The following is a 17,432-nucleotide window of genomic DNA, read 5'->3' on the forward strand; positions in this document are numbered from 1 at the left end:
CTATGTTTTTGCTTCATGTGATGTGTCTTACTTTACATGAAACACAGTATTTAATTGAACTGCAGTCTTTTAAGGTTAAAAAAGTTCCCAGTTACTCCTGAGGTGAGGTGAAAGTGACTGTCCTTGACATCAGCGCAGCATTTGACCGAATGTGGCATCAAAGAGCCCTAGCAAAACTGGAGTCAATGGAAATTAGGGGGAAAACTCTCCGCTGGTTGGAGTCATACCTAGCACAAAGGAAGATGGTTGTGGTGGTTGGAGGTCAATCATCTCAGTTCCAGGACATCACTGCAGGAGATCCTCAGGGTAGTGTCCTAGGCCCAACCATCTTCAGCTGCTTCATCAATGACCTTTCTTCCATCATAAGGTCAGAAGTAGGGATGTTTGCTGATGATCGCACAATGTTCAGCACCATTCACGACTCTTCAGATACTGAAGCAGTCCATGTCCAAATGCAGCAAGACCTGGACAATATCCAAGCTTGGGCTGACAGGTGATAAGTAACATTCGTGCCACACAGGTGCCAGGTAATGAGCACCTCCAATAAGAGAGAATCTAACCATCACCCCTTGACATTCAATGGCATTGCCATCGCTGAATCCCCCACTATCAACATCCTGGGTGTTATCGTTGTTGACCAGAAACTGAACTGGACTAGCCATATAAATACTGTGGCTACAAGAGCAGGTCAGAGGTTAGAAATCCTGTGGCAAATAACTCACCTCCTGACTCCCCAAAGCTTGTCCACCATCTACAAGGAACAAGTCAGGAGTGCGATGGAATACTCTCCACTTGCCGAATGAGTGCAACTCCAACAGTCAAGAACATTGACAACATCCAGGACAAAGCAGCTCACTTGATTGGCACCCCTTCCACAAACATTCACCCTCTCCACCACTGACGCACAGTGGCAGCATTGTGTACTATCTACAAGATGCACTGCAGAAACTCACCAAGGCTCCTTAGGCAGCGCCTTCCAAACCCACGACCACTAGCATCTAGAAGGACAAGGGCAGCAGACAGAAGGGAACACCTCCACCTGGAAGTTCCCCTCTAAGTCACTTACCATCCTGACTTGGAAAAATATCCTTCACTGTCACTGGGTCAAAATCCTGGAACTCCCTCCCTGACAGCACTGTGGGTGTACCTACACCACATGGACTACAGCAGTTCAAGAAGGCAGCTCACCACCACCTCCTCAAGGACAACTAGGGATAGGCAATAAGTGCTGGCCTAGCCAGCAATGCCCACATCCCAGAAGTGAATACATTTTTTTCTTAAATTAATACGCATTATGACAGTGCTTCTGTTACCACACAGGAATATATTGAAACCAAGGGATTTTGGTGTCCTTGTACACATCAGTAAAGGCTGGTGTAATTTTTAAAAAAATCAAAAATGCTAATAGAATATTGACCTTTACCTCAAAGGGCTGAGAATAAAAAGGGGAGGGCATTATGCTCTAGTTGTACAGAGTCTTGTTCAGACCACTTCTGGAGTACTACATGCACCGCCCCTCAGGAAAGATACATTAGCCTTTGAAATAAAAGCGCAAAATGCTGGAAATTCTCAGCAGGTCAGGCAGAATTTGTGGGAAGAGAGACAGATTTAACGTGTTAAGCCAATGACCTTTTGCCAAAACTAGAAGTTAGAGATGTAATTGGTTTTAAATAAATACTGAAGTTGCAAAAATTGAGGTTGGGGGTTATGTTCAGACTGGGGAGGATAATAGTGAAAGTCTGTGGTTGAGTGAAAAGAGGCTGAGATTAAAGGACAAAAGGGATGATGGTACAAAACAAAAGCAAATGGTAACGGGACAAGTAAAGAAGCAAAAGATGTGTCTAGAGGAGATGTAATTGGGAATAACAGAATCCACCAATGACCTTCATCCAACAAAATGAGGGCAAAGGTTATGATCCAAAATTGTTGAACTCCCTGTTGAGTCCAGAAAGTTGCGAAGTGCCTATTGAAAGACAAGGTGCTAGTCCTTGAACTTTAGATGAGTTTCATTAGAACAGCGTAAGAGGCTAAGGACAGAGAGATCAGAATGGGGACAAAGTGGAGAATTAAAATGACAGGTGAGCGGCAGCTCTGGGTCACGCATTCAGACTGACTGGAGGTTTTCTGCAAAGTGGTTGTCCAGTCTGTGGCTGGTCTCCTCAATGTAGAGGAATATGAGCAGCAAATGCAGTATACTAAGTTAAAAGAAGTACGAGTAAATTTCTGTTTTACCTGGGAGGCCCTGTAAGGTGAGATGTGAAGAGGTAAAAGGGCAGATGTTGCATCTCCAGTGTTTGCATGTGACGGGGAGGGGTGTTGGAGGTTATTGGGGAATGGACCAGAGTATCGTGGAGCTAACAGCACCCTTGGAATGCTGGGAGGGGAGGAGAAGATGTGTTTGGTGGTGGCATTATGAGTATTTTACTCTTTGAAAGATACCCTGAGTTAAATTTAGAAAGTTACTTGAGAGTTTTCACTATCCAGTTAATCAACCAGTCAATTGATCAGGATTCGGGTGCAACCAACCAATATAGTGGGATGTTGGGTTTTAATAAGAGTTTGAGGCAGGATATAACATTACTAGTTTGCAGCAAAAACATGGGACCATGTGAAGTAATGATTACCGATCCACATCTGGCAGGACAGCTGGCTTGCACAAACAGTTCCTTCTTTCTACTTCCTCTTCTCAGTGCTCAAGTCTTCTTGACTTCTGGAACCCCCTCAGGAATGTTTGACTGGAGTCTTCTTTCAGGGTCCTTGTCCACTGTCTACTGCAATGGACATTTCCAAAGTCTCTTATTTTATACCCATTTTCAGGGGTGGATGCCTGGATGGATTATTGATGAGCCATTTGGTCCTATGAAGGTTTACTTTATTTCAAAATACCCTATGCAGCATTGGGGTCTTCGTCTAAACCTGGGGTTGCAATTCCGCCTTTGATGTCAGTCTACCTTCCATTAGTCCCTTAGGCCTGTTGTACATATTCTGCTATAATACCTGATCATCCTTTCCGCATCTCTTTATCACCTCTCGAGCCGTATTTCCAAAAGTAGTTCCGTCATTCCATAACATTCCATCTCTGGCACCACATTAAGGTTTCATTCATCTTGCCACCTGTGATTTAGAGTCTTAGGGCGGAATCATCCCAGAATTGCACCAAGTGTAGTCCACTGGCTGCAATGGCAGCTTCTCACTCTGTATCTTCCCAGTAACACCACGTTAATTACGTATTCCCAGGAAACACACCGTTTCAATGGTGGGCGGGCACTGATTTGCCCACCACACCATCACCTTGCTGCTTTGTCATGCCGGGTGCAACATTTAAAGTCCAGCTGCATGCATACCTCTCGGTTCTTCTAGCCCAGGACTGCTGCATGGAAGGCATGGCCCTGAAAGGCAAGAAGACTGCAGCCCCCAGGTTTAATGACGCATCCCTCAAGCATCTTTTGGACGTTGTGGAGGACCACTGTGATGTCCTCTACCGCACTCTGGTTGCAGGAGGGGCAGCAACATTACCACTCTGGCTTGAGAGGCGATGGCAGTGGTGATCAGTGCCAATGCTGCGCTATGTAGATAGCGGATGAATGATCTCATCTGTGCCGCCAGGGTATGGCAACCATCTCATCACTCTAAACTGTCACACTCAGGCCCATCACACATTCACTGGCAACTCACACACTGTCAGCTCAAGGGACATCATCACTCACTCTCACACACACCGTCACATCTCCATCTGGTCTGAGCTGCTCTGGATACTGCCTCCCTCAGCCTTCACCATCTTGAGGCCACTTGGACAGATCAACATGTGCCCCATAAGTGCCTTGGGATATCTCCCTTCCCCTGTACAGCCCTCACCCTGCAGCATCTTCCCTTCCCTGAGGCCACTTGCCTAAGCAAGCCCTAGTCCTGCAGCCGTTGAAAAGTCACCCGTGCCTTCTGGCTGGTCAGGTAGGTAGAGACCTGCCCATGAGCCCCCCTAAAAGTGATGTGCTGTCTGTGAAGCCTGGCGCTGATGACTGTGAGTGTTGCCTGAAGCAAAGCAGGCAATCAAACCTTGAAGTCCCAAGCGAAGTGCAGCCTGCCATGTGCATGCCTTATATATGTTGTGAAGCACGTTGGTGTGCAGTTATGCCGACGTGCTTGGATGATCCACCGGGGTTGGGGGGGTGGGGGGGTGGGGGGGGGGGGGGGGGGGGGGGGCGGAGTTGGCGGGATGATTCCGGCAGGCTGGGCTTATAATAATATGCAGATATATTACAATGAGGCTCCTGACTTCCGACAGCAGGAAACGTGGCCCACCATTGACAGGCAGAGCGGATGATTTCAAACTGGTTTCACGACATTGTGGAAGCAATTTCTGGTTTTCTCGCCATATTGTCCGCTCAAGCCCGACGCCAGCGGGCATCGAAAATTCCACCCTAAGACTTGTTTGTGAGATCTGCTAACTAGCACTTAACAATGGTCATTCAGTGCAACTGTCCTTACCCCTTATCAGGCTGGTCAGCCGGGCTATTGTTCACTGCAATCATGTCTAATATTCCCACATACTACTGGATATATGCACTTCAGCAAGCATCTTATAGCCCTTTTTTCAAACTAGCCAACCATATCTAAGAATAATGATTTCTGTAGCCTGGTTCCCATGAGGGTGAAACCTTAAGCAATTTCCAGTAAAAAAAAATGCAAAATGCTCACCCAATCCTATAGCTTTTGCAAGTTGTTCCTAACAGCATCGTGTTAGAGGTGGCAGAGTGCTAGAAGGTGATCCATTGAATGTGGAGGCTGGTGGGTTGGAAGGTGAGGATGAAGAGAACTCTTGTGGTTTTAGGAGTGAGGGGAAGAGGTGAGAGCAGAGATATGGGAAATAGAACAATAGTGGGGATTGAGGCCGAATGAAGACATATCAAAGCTCTGGTTTGAAAGATGGCATCATCAGAACAGGTGCAACAGTGATGGAGAAATCTCCAGGTGAAACTGTTATCTGCCTAACTTTTTCCAGTACTGACGAGACATTGGTGATCTGAAACGTTAACTCTGTTTCCATCTCCACTTCCATGCTGCCAGACCTGCTAAATATTTCCAGCCTCTTTTTGTTTTTATTTCAGATTTCCAGAACCCACAGTATTTTGCTTTTGTATACGTTGGCCTTTGATTCAAAGTCATTAGAATGCTACCAGGGTTTACTGATTAAATTTTGAGGTCAGGTTGAATAAACTTGTGTTGTATTTCCTTGAATTTTAAAATATGAAGGGTGACCTAATTTAGGTGCTTAAAATGATAAATAGATATGCTAGAGTCAATAGAATCTGGTGAGTAATCTAGAAATTAGAGATAGGTCATTCAGGAATGAAATCAGAGAGCACATTGTCACACAAAAGGTCATAGAAACCTAGAATTCTCTCTCCTAAAAGGATACCGGGTAAATTAAAATTTTAAAGATTGAGACGGGTAGATTTTTGTTTGACAAGGGTACCCAGTGATGTGGATCAAAGGCAGGCGAATGGAGTTGAGTTTAGATCAGTTGGGATGTAGTTGAATAGTGGTTCGTTTCTCTTTCAGAGCTTGAGAAAATCAGAAGGAAGAAGCTCCATAAATCAAATGATTTGCTATTCTCATTGTAGAATGGTGCATGGTATTTTACATGCTTGCTATTTTACACATTACATACATGCTAATGTTTTATATTATATTGCAAAATATGTTATATTAGGCCATATCTTGATGTAACTTAACTGGCTCATAAAGTACAACGGGAAACAAGAAAACGGCTGATAGTTTGAAGAAATATTTTATGTGTGTCTTCATGGTGGAAGACACTAAGTGCATCCCAATAATAATGGAAAATCAGGGGAGAGAAGGCAGTAACTTCATTATCTAGATCATTTAGAGAGAAAGTACTAGGTAAACTAATAGGATTAAAGGTTGACAAGTCCCTGAACCTGATGGCCTGCACCCCAGCACTTTAAAAGAAGTGGCTGGTGTAATAGTGGATGCATTGGTTGTAATCTTTCAAAATTCCCTAGATTTGGAAAATTTGGATAATTGGAAAACTGCAAATGTAACACCTCTATTCAAGAAAGGAGGGAGACAGAAAGCAGGACAACTATAGGCCAATTAGCCTAACATCTGTCGTTGGGTAAATGCAGAAATCTGTTATTAAGGAAGGAGTAGCAGGCCATTTAGAAAAACAAATTACAATCAAGCAGAGTCAAACATGGTTTTGTGAAAGGGATATCATATTTCACTAAGTTATTGGAGTTCTTTAAGGATGTAACAATTAGGGTGGATAAAAGGGAACTAGTAAATGTAGGGTATTTGAAGTTCGAAAAATATTCAATAAGGTGCCACATGAAAGCTTACTGCACAAGATCAGAGCAAATGGGCAATATGTTACCATGGATAAAGGGTTGGCTAACTAGCAGAGAGCAGAGTGGAGATAAATGGGTCATTTTCAGGTTGCCATACTGTAACTAATGTAGTGCCACAGGATCAGTGTTGGGCCTTCAACTATTTACAACCAATATTAAGGACTTGGCTGAAGAGACGACAGACAGATTTGCTGATGATACTAAGGTGATTGGGAAGCCAAGTTGTGAGAACAAAGAGACTGCAAAGAGATATAGATATAAATGAGTGTGCAAAGATTTGACAGATGGAGTATAATATGAGATAATGTGAGGTTATCTACTTTGATAGGAAGAAGAGAAAAGCAAAATATAACTTTAATGAAGAAAGAGACAACGGAATGCTGCGGTACAGAGGGATCTGGGTGTCCTTGTATATGAAACAGTGTTGGCATGCAGGTACATCAAGTAATTAGGATGGCCTTTATTGCAAGAGGGATGGAGTATAAAAGTAGACAAGTCTTGTTACAACTGTACAGGACGTTGGGGAGATGACACCTAAAGTATTGCATCCAGAAACTGAACTGGACTAACCATATAAATACTGTGGCTACAAGAGCAGGTCAGAGGCTAGGAATCCTGTGGCATGTAACTCATCTCCTGACTCCCCAAACCCTGTTCACCATCTACAAGGCACAAGTTAGGAGTGTGATGGAATACTCCCCACTTGCCTGGATGAGTGCAACTCCCACAACACTGAAGAAACTTGACACCGTCCTGGACAAAGCAGCCCCCTTGATTGGTACCACATCCACAAACATTCACTCCCTCCACCACCGACGCACAGTAGCAGCAGTGTGTACCATCTACAAGATGCACTGCAGGAACTCACCAAGGCTCCTTAGTCAGCACCTTCCAAACCCATGACTACTACTAACTAGAAGGACTAAGGCAACAGATAGATGGGGACACCACCACCTGGAAGTTCCCCTCCAAGTCACTCACCATCCAGACTTGGAAATATATCGCTGTTCATTCACTATCGCTGGGTCAAAATCCTGGAACTCCCTCCCTGACAGCACTGCGGGTGTACCTACACCACAGGGATTGCTGCGGTTCGAGAAGGCAGCTCACCACCAACTTCTCAAGGGCAATTAGGAATGGGCAATAAATGTTGGCCCAGCCAGCAAAGCCCACATCCCGTGAATGAATAAAAAGAAAACAAGTTATGGTCTCCTTATTTAAGGAGGGATATAATTGCATTGAAATAATAATAAAGTGTTGGAAATATTCAGCAAGTTTGGCAGCATCTGTGGAGAGAGCAACAGAGTTAATATTTCAAGTCTACGACCTTTGTTCAGAATTGAAGGTAGATAGAAATGTAATAGATTTTAAGCAAGTGAAGTGGGGGGAGTGGGGAGGAAGATCAAAAGGAGAGGCCTGTGATAGGATGGAGGGTAGGAGAGATTAACTGATAAAAGATTTAATGGTACAAAAGGCAAAGGGAGTGGTAATGTTTGTAGTAAAGAAACAATTGATTTGCTCAGAATGGCTGTTGACGGCAGAATAATGGACAGCTTTGTCCAAAAGCAAAAACGTGAGAAACAAGACGGCGGGTCAGAGTTTACAGTCTGAAATTGTTGAACTCGGTATTGAGTCAAGAAGACTATAAAGTGCCTAATCGCAAGGTGAGGTGCTGTTCCTCATGCTTGCGTTGAGCTTCACTGGAACAGTGCAGCAGGCCAAGGACAGAGGTGTTTGCTTGAGAGCAATCCACCAGAAGCTTGGGGTAATGTTTGAGGACTGAGCAAAGGTGTCCCACAAACCGGCCACCCAGTTTGCATTTTGGTCTCTCTAGTATAGGAAAGACCTCATTGTGAGCAGCGAATACAATATGCTAAATTGAAAGAAGTACACCCAGAAGGAGTGTTTGGGATTTTGGATGGTGAAGAGAGAGGAGGTAAAGGTGCAGGTGTGACATCTTCTTCGTTTGCATGGGAGGGAGAAGAGATGTTGGGAGTGGTTGAGGAGATGGAGATTTAGAGATTGGACATCTTTGGTGAAGAGGAGGTGGTTAGGATCAGGAAACTAGGAATTGTTGAAATGACGTAGGCCATCAGAAGAGTCACAGATGTAGGTAGGGAAAGACTGGACAAGGAGAGAAAAAAAGTCGACACAGGAAGAAATAAGTTCAATGGGGCAGGAATAGGTTGAAACAGGAATAGGTTGAAACAATAAGTTGGCCAGGGCCGTCCTGTTTGTGGATTCTGGGAAGGAGGTAGAAGCGGGCTGTTCAGGTTTTGGGGGCTAAAGGTGAGAAGATTGGATCAGCGACAGTCCTAGAAACAATGGTTTTATGTTCAGTGGTGTGATCATGGTCTGGGGGAGGTAGGAGGAAGCATCATGGAGTCGGCGCTCAGCTTCTGCAACGAGAGGTCAGTACACCAGACAACAATAGCACCACCCTTGTCGTAAGGTTTGATAACAATATCATGGTTAGACCCAAGTGAACAGGGTGCTGCAAGTTCAGAGGGAGACAGGTTAGAGTGAGTGAGGGAGCAGAGAAATGAAAAAGGCCAATGTCACCCCAAGACTTCTCAATGTAAAGGACATGAGTGAGTAAGAGGCCAGAGGGAGGGTTCCAGGTCAGGGGAGAACATTGGAGACAGGTGAAAGGGTCTGTTGATCGTGGGAAGGACTCGTGGCCAAAGAAGTGAGAATGTGGGAGAAGGTGACAGACGAAGAGCGCAATGTTGTGCCGAGCTTAAAATTCAAGGAGATGGGGGCATAAGGAGTTAAATCTGAATCCTTTGCTAAGGACAGATTCTGAATACACAGCAAAATGTGAGATTAGAAGAAGAGTAGGAGTCAGAGGCCAGTGAAGGGAAAGAAATATCTGGAGGGGTATTGGTACCCATGAGTTATTGGAGCTTGCATCCTTAACACCTGAAAGGTTGGCACTTATATTGGAGCAGTTTAAAGAAGGTTCATTAGGTTGATTTATAAGATGAAGGGGTTGTCATATATGAAAGTTTGAGTGGATTGGACCTGTACTCATTGGAATTTAGAAGAATGAGAAGTGATCTTATTGAAACATTTAAGATTCTGAGGGTGCTTAACAGGGGAGATGCTAAGAGGCTGTTATCCCTCATGGGGTAATCTAGGATTAGGGGCAAAGTCTCAGACTAAGGCATCGCCAATTTAAAACTGAGATAAGGAGGAATTTCTTTTCTGAGGGTCGTGATCTTTGGAATCCTCCACCCCAAGGAGCTGTATGGAGGTTGTCATTGAATATATGCAAGGCTGAGCTAGTTACCTATATTTGAACCAAGAGGGAGTTGAGGGTTATGGGGAACAGGCAGGAAATTTGAATTGAGGCCAAGATTAGATTAGCCATAATAAAAACAGAAAATGCTGGAAAAACTCAGCACCTCTGGCAGCATCTGGAGAGAGAACCAGAATTAATGTTTCAAGTCCGTATGACTTCTTCAGAGTTCTGAAGAAGTCATATGGATTCAAAACGTTAACTCTGTTTCTCTCTCCACAGATGCTGCCAGGCCTGCTGAGTTTTTCCAGCATTTTCTGTTTTTATTTCCAATTTCCAGCATCTGCAGTATTTTGCTTTTATATCAGATTAGCCATAATCTTATTGAATGTCAGAACAGGCCCAAAGGGCTCTATGGCCCATTGCTCTTATTTTTTATATTCTTATGGATAGTTAGTATATACTGAGGGAGCGATACATGCAATAGGGAACAGAGGCCTGCTGTCAAAGTAGGAAACATCCTTGAGCAAACCAGACAGTCAGAGTGAGAAGATTGAAAGCAGAAGTGCAGCTGATTGTGATTAACTATGAACTATGTGTAGATTTTGTGCTTAAGAGACCGAATGCTCTACTCCTGTTTCTATAATTATATATAATGACTGGTGTTTTCTGAACTGAAGGCTGAAAGAAGATAAATAACAACTGTGACTGTACTTTCAAAATTAATTTCAAAGGGAGTGTGTGAGTCACATAATTAGAAAAGTGTGTTGGGGTGGGGTGTGGCATTTGAGCCCATTTAGCTACTGTAGGAGGAATTCAGTGTGTTTTGAATATAAGGATAGGACTTGCATTTATGTGGCACCCTCCATGCCCTCTGGACGTCTACAAGCCCTTCACAGGCAATGAATTATTTTTGATGTAGAGTCATTGGTATCTTGCAGGCAAACACAGCAGCCAATTTGGACAAAACAGGATTCCACAAATAGTAAATTTTAGTGATGCTGGTTGAGGGTTAGATGTTGTCAAAGACAACAGGAAAATTTCCCAGCTCCATTTCAAATTGTCCATGAGGCCTTTTGCATCCATGTGGATGTGTCCTTGGTTTAGCATCTCATCTGAAAAACCACACTTCTTACAGTGAGCATCCATTCAGTACTGCATTGAAGTGTTAGCCTAGATTATTTGCTCAAGGTGATTGATTGAGGAACGAGAGTGCTGAACTAAGGCTTGACACCATTGATATTTTGAGTTATTGGTTTTTATGGATTATTTGGTGGTCAGAAAATTTATAATTTGAATGTTACAAACATAAATACAAATTAGGAGCAGGAGTAGGCCACTTGGCCCCTTGAGCCTGCTCCGCCATTCAGTAAAATCGTGGCTGATTTGAATGTAACCCCAACCTCACATTCCTGCCTATCCCCGATAACCTTTCATCCCCTTGTTAGTCAAGAATCTACCTAGCTCTGCCTTAAAAATATTGAAAGACTCTGCTTCCACCACCTTTTGAGGAAGAGAGTTCCAAAGACTCAAAACCCTCAGAGGAAAAAAATTCTCCTCATTTCTGTCGTAATTGAGCAACCCCTTATTTTTAAAGTGACCCATAGTTCTAGATTCTCCCACAAGAGGAAACATCCTCTCCACATCCACCCTGTCAAGACCACTCAGGATCTTAAAGGTTTCAATTAAGTAGCCTCTTACTCTTCTAAATTCCAGTGGATACAAGCCTAATCTGTCCAGCCTTTCCTCTTAAGACAACCCACCCATTCCTGGTATTAGTCTAGTAGACCTTCTCTGAACTGCTTCTAACACATTTACATCTTTAAATAAGGAGACTAGTACTATATACAATACTCCAGATATGGTCTCACCAATGCCCTGTACAATTGAAGCATAACCTCCCTACTTTTGTAAACAATTCCCCTCACAATAAATGATAACATTTTATTAGCTTTCCTAATTACCTGCTGTACCTGCATACTAACATTTTGTGATTCATGCACTAGGACACCCAGATCCCTCTGAATCTAAGACCTCTTAATCTCTCACCACTTAGATAATAAGCTTCCATTTTATTCTTCCTGCCAAATAACCAATTTAAAATTTGCCCACATTATACTCCATTTGCCAGATATTTGCCCACTCACTTAACCGATCTATGTCACTTTGTCGCCTCCTTACATCCTCTTCACAATTTACTTTCCTACCTATCGTTGTGTCATCAGCAAATTTAGCAACTATTCTTTTGGTCCCTCTAACCAAGTCATTTACATATATTGTAAAAAGTTGGGGTCCCAGCACTGATCCCTGTGGCACACCACTCGTCACATCCTGCCATCCAGAAAAAGACCCATTTATACCAACTCTTTGATCCCTGTTAGCTAGCCATGCCAATATGTTACTGCCTAAACCATGAGCTTTTATTTTCTGCAGTAACCTTTGATGTGGCACTTTATATGTTATGTTTGATTTTGAATAATTGCCAATTTGCTTGATGATCAGCTATTCCTATATCAAGATTTTTCAATATTCTACCAAATAGGTGAATCTGACTCTTTTCCCCCACCTTTCTCTTTGTTCCAGGCAGACCCTTTGCAATTGAGCTGCTTAACCCACGTAGAATATCCTTTCTTCAGCAAGAGCTAAGAGAACTTCAAGAGGTAATTAAGAGTTTTGCAAAGTTTAATTCCTTGGGGCTTAAATTGCTTTACTTATGTGCTAACGTGCTATGTTCTTTGCAGAAAATTAATAATTCAACTGATAAAATCCGAGTTCGAGATTTACAGATAGTAACCAGGTAAGCATGTCCAGTCAAATCAGTATTTAAGTCAGGCTCTACACTTCAAAATAGTTTATTAACCAAACAAGCAAGTAATTTGTTCCCAATATTTTTGTTTAGGGAGGCAATAGGACGTATGAAGGAAGGAGAAGAAGAGAAGACAAAGTCATACAGTGCCCTAATATGGACAGAGAAAGCTATAGGAAAAAATGATATCAATTTTCTCGAGGAATTAAAGGTACGACAAAAAACATTTTTGCGTTACTTCAGAATCACATGTTGTGTGCAAGGTGCTTCAAAAGAGAAATAAACTCCTGAGATGAGCACCATGAATCTGGTTCATCACTTGTATCTTCATAAATGTTTTTAAACCCAATGAGCTTTGGGGCTTTGACTTGTGCCTCAGTGGGAATTAACTTTTATGGGAGTAACCTGTTCAGTGAGTATTTGCATTTCTTGCAGTTCAGTCTAAAAATAATGACCTTTTAATGTCATTGCCTTGGAACCCAATAAGTGCAGCTCTAACTGAGTGAACCTGATCCCAATGAACTGTAGTAGCATTGACTTGTCCCCTAGTGTTGATGTGTCCTTTGTATGTACTTTTTTTTAGTAAATGCTTATTTTTAAATTCAATTCCATGCAAGCTTTGCTTACAGTTTATTTGGAGCAAGCACTTAAGGTGCTTTGTCACATGGAGGGAAGGAAGTAACGTTGCAGACACGTTTAGCAAATCCTTCCATGGAATTCTATTAGGAACTTAAAATCAATTCTTTGGGCAGGGGAATCACAATTTAGGGAAAGTGAAAGTAAATTTGGGAGTGCGGAAAAGGACATGATTCCAAAATAGGACTGAGAAATAATAAAGAGTGCAACCAGATTCAGGTATTTGGTGACAGTTGATGTTTAATGTATAAAATAATTAGTATGGGAGCAAGAAGCCAATGTTAAGCCGGCCAGCTTTATATAGTGCTGACCAGGATAAAGATTGATTTGTTATGGTAAATAGATCTATGTAACTAATAGCACAGCTGCAGTAAAAAAAAAGTTATAAAAGTACTGTGTTCTATTAGAGAAACAGATTACAAGTTAAAATAAGTTGCTGCATAAATGACATTGGTGAGATCCTATCTGGAGTATGTATGGTTCTGATCAATGCTTAGGAGGGATATTATGGTCCTTGAGGACAAAGGTGGACAATGGAGATGATTCTTAATTTTATGGACACTTCTCAACCTCTGAACCACCAAAGGACACTTGTCTTTTTGTTTTGGTTTAGTTACTATCTTAAATGCATTTTGATATCTAATTTGCATTTCTCTGTACGGTCTATGGACCCAGCACTTAAAATTCAGTTTCTCGTAAGAGACCTATGGTTATATTATTCTGTCTGTATTGGTGCTGTGGACAACACCAAAAGTGCTGAATAAAATGGGCCAGTTCATATTAGTTTACTGCTGTGAAGCCTCTAAGAAGAGGTAGTCTTGCACAGCAGAGGATGAGCATTATCTGTGATACATTGCTCTTAAAGACCCACCTAAGCCAACCACAGTCTTATTGATTTCTGGTCATTCAGGATGATTTCGGTAGGTTGCAAGATATTGGGGATTACTGGCATTTTTACTACTGAAATTTGGATATCTAAGGCCATCTGGAGCACTAGAATGCCATGATAGTAGGAATGTTTAAAATGCTGGGCTTGTTTTCCTTACAGAAGTGGAAACTTCAGGGTGACCCTAATGAAACTTTTAAGATTATTAAGACAACCTCGACTAAATCCAAGCAAATTGTTCACCATGGTGAATGGATCAAATATCAGGGGACTGGGATTAAAATGAACAAGATGGGAGTAAGAGGGGAAGTCAAACTGAATATTTTAAAACCATCTAGAGGATCAAAGGACAGTAAATTGGATTGTATATATAGATTTGATTGTAAGGATTTCTAGAGAGCAAATGGATTGAGGGGTATGGTGCTGGAAAAGGTTCAATAGGTTGATATATCTAAAACAGACTGGTTTGTTGGTCTTGATAATCTTTACCTTTTTAAAATAGATTTTGAAGAAAATATGTTTGTAAATTTTGCCAGCAGACTTCCTAAAGGATAAGCATTTTTTTCTTTCATAGCTTCTTTGATTAGCGTTAAGTCAAGGACAGCTGGTCTGGGGTTTACAGCTGGATAATGAACTTTCTAAATATTGAAACAGTTTTAAAGATGCGAAACTTGCAGCAATTTTTTTGAAAGAAAATGTCTTTATTGCAGATTGCATACATGAAATTTAAGAAAATGGATAATGTTCAAATATGCCTATTTAATGTTTTAACACATCTCTTTAGGACCTAAAGCTTGACCAAAGGACTCCATTGCGAGTTCTTCACCGAAGGCCTCTAGCTGTAAGAACTCGTGTAATACACAGCATGAAAGTGGAGTTTATAGATCAGCATCATTTTCATCTTTATTTGAAGACCCAGGCTGGGACGTATCTTTTTATATTTTTGCAAAAAATAAAGTAAAAGATGGAAAATTTCAAAAACGGTGATCTTTTTAGAGAATGTGTGTAGTTTTTACATTGTGTTCAGCTTTCAGAGCTTAAAACTACATTGTTTTAATCTGACAGATCCAGCATCTATAACACAGTTACCCAATAAAATCCAGGATGCCAGGCCAGAAAATTAGCTTCTTTGAGAAGTTCTTGACAATGCAGAGAGTCTCCCTCATCTCTTTTTTGATTGTTGCATCATTTCTTTGTTGGGGTTGCCATTTCCACTGGATACAACATTATGACCCAGACCTTCCGGCCTCAGATTACTGGAGACCGGGTGTATGACCCAAGATGCATGTCGGGACCCCACAGAAAACCCAACGTGCTGGCCTCTGAGGAAATTTCACGAGAAATTTGAGCTTCCGACAGGCAATTCCCCTCCTTGACGGGATCCTGCGCAAAAATCTTCAACTCTGAGCTAGAGTCGGAGAATTTGAACAGTTCTGTGGTATTTACCCAAATAGTTAGCCATGGAATGTTAGAAAATCCCTAGTCTAACCCCTGGCTAACTAAAACACTGACCTGGCCCCAGTCATTCATTCTGACCTTCAACCCAACTGCCTCTGACCTCCTGACAACCCCCAGCTATCCCCCAACCCAATCCAACTACACCTCCCGACCATGCTAACCCCTGACTCCCCCAACCAGATCTGACTGACCCCGCTATCCAACTTTCCTCCAGCCTGACTAGTCCTCCTGATCCGACCTGACTACCCACCAACCCACCTGGCACCCTGCCATTCCTAGCCACCTGCCACCTCATCCACCCTACCCACTTGCCACCCTACTCACCTGCCACCTCACCTACCCTGCCCACTTACCTCACCCATTTACCCACCCTATCACCCTACCCATTTACTCATTCATCTACTCACCCGTTCACTAACATTCACAGTGGACCTTTAAACTTACCATAACAGCAGTTAGTGCCATAAAAAGTGGACATATCCTGTTTCCCCCCTGATGCTACAGCACTCTGATGGAGTTCTTCAATGAACACTGCAGTCTACATTTCTGGAGAAGCTGGGCTCAGAAGGTGCAGCAAGAAATGCAGAGCAGCGTAGGGGCGTAGAAAAGTTTGAGTGGAGCGGCAATCCGATGATGATTGCTGTTCTGCAGAAGATCCCAGCCTGTGTGTCTTGTTGCATATAGGGAAAACTCTATGGCAGTGTGCTCAGGCATCAGGACCAGGACTGGTCAGTCCTTGCCCATTTCTAGTACTGGTGACCATTCTTGTTGCCTCTGGTTGCTGATACTGAGCGATGCAACACCTTTTCATCTCCATAACACACTCAGAGAAATGGGACTTCCATAATTGATCTAGGGTTATTTACTCCTCATGACCTTAAGTGCTTGTTTGGTCTTTGTCCCCAAATATTCGTCTTTGATACTAAGTTGGTTGCTCTTCCTGCAATCTAAGAGCTCAGGAGTTCGGAGTCTACAGTTTCTCCCTGTCATTCATGATCAGAGCTTTGCTTCAATGCTCTGTTTTATGTTAAAGCTAAATAGGATACCTAATGTGCAAATATCAGTTAAATTTTAGATGAACAATAATTACTTATATAACCGATATATGAAAGCATTTTATATCGGCTGTACGAGAATTGATGACCTTTTAATAGACACAAGATAGAATCAGGTTGTTCTAGAACTTGTTGAAGTTAACTAAACTTTAAACTGAATTAAGTGAATATATCTGTGCTAATGTTTCGTATTTATTATTCTACTGAACAAGTAGAAGTTTTCTGAACTGTCTAATAGCTACGTTAAAGAGTTTGTACATGGCGACTTTGGACGTACGAAACCAAACCTTGGCACTCTAATGAATATGACCACAGATATTCTTGAGCTAGATGTAGAGGTGAGAGCCTTTTCTATTTTTGTTTATATTATTTTATATCAAACATCTACATGTAAGGATTTGTGCAAGGAGTTTTGAATCAGCCTCCTGATCTTGAACAAGGTTCAGTGCTTCACCAATCTGAATTTGAATAATTGAGGACTGGATTTCTGTGAAAAAGTCAAAATACATCATCTGGCTACAAAATAATTTCCTATGATTTACTAATGCTGAATATTGCAAAGATGAGATGAATCACCAGTTGTTCTGTTTTTGATATGGTTGAGGGGGGAATGTTGGCCAGAAGACCCTCCCTGCTGTTGTTCAAATAGTATGCCCTTGGTTTAACATCTCATCTAAAAGAGTATACCTCTCACAATACAGAACATCTTCGGTATTGCACTAAATTGCCTGTCTAGATTAAAAACAAAAACAGAATTACCTGGAAAAACTCAGCAGGTCTGGCAGCATGGGCGGAGAAGAAAAGAGTTGACGTTTCGAGTCCTTATGACCCTTCAACAGAACTAGGTGAATCCAAGGAAGGGGTGAAATATAAGCTGGTTTAAGGTGTGTGTGTGTGTGTGTGTGTGTGTGTGTGTGTGTGTGTGTGTGTGTGTGTGTGTGTGTGTGTGTGGGGCGGGGGGAGGGGTGGTGGAGAGAAGTGG

General features: G+C 42.2%; 1 protein-coding gene across 2 annotated transcripts in view; it reads left to right on the forward strand.

Moving 5' to 3' along the window:
* The window catches only part of pus10 (pseudouridine synthase 10), a 98,318-nt gene that overhangs the window by 75,113 nt on the left and 5,773 nt on the right, over positions 1–17,432 (forward strand). For both annotated transcript variants that reach the window (XM_041182726.1, XM_041182727.1), the window contains exons 13-17: positions 12,193–12,269; positions 12,351–12,406; positions 12,509–12,626; positions 14,722–14,864; positions 16,689–16,788. In XM_041182726.1, coding sequence (XP_041038660.1) covers positions 12,193–12,269; positions 12,351–12,406; positions 12,509–12,626; positions 14,722–14,864; positions 16,689–16,788 — 494 coding nt within the window. The remainder of the gene's footprint in view (positions 1–12,192; positions 12,270–12,350; positions 12,407–12,508; positions 12,627–14,721; positions 14,865–16,688; positions 16,789–17,432) is intronic.

The sequence above is a fragment of the Carcharodon carcharias genome, chromosome 2, assembly GCF_017639515.1.
Source record: "Carcharodon carcharias isolate sCarCar2 chromosome 2, sCarCar2.pri, whole genome shotgun sequence".
NCBI lineage: Eukaryota > Metazoa > Chordata > Chondrichthyes > Lamniformes > Lamnidae > Carcharodon > Carcharodon carcharias.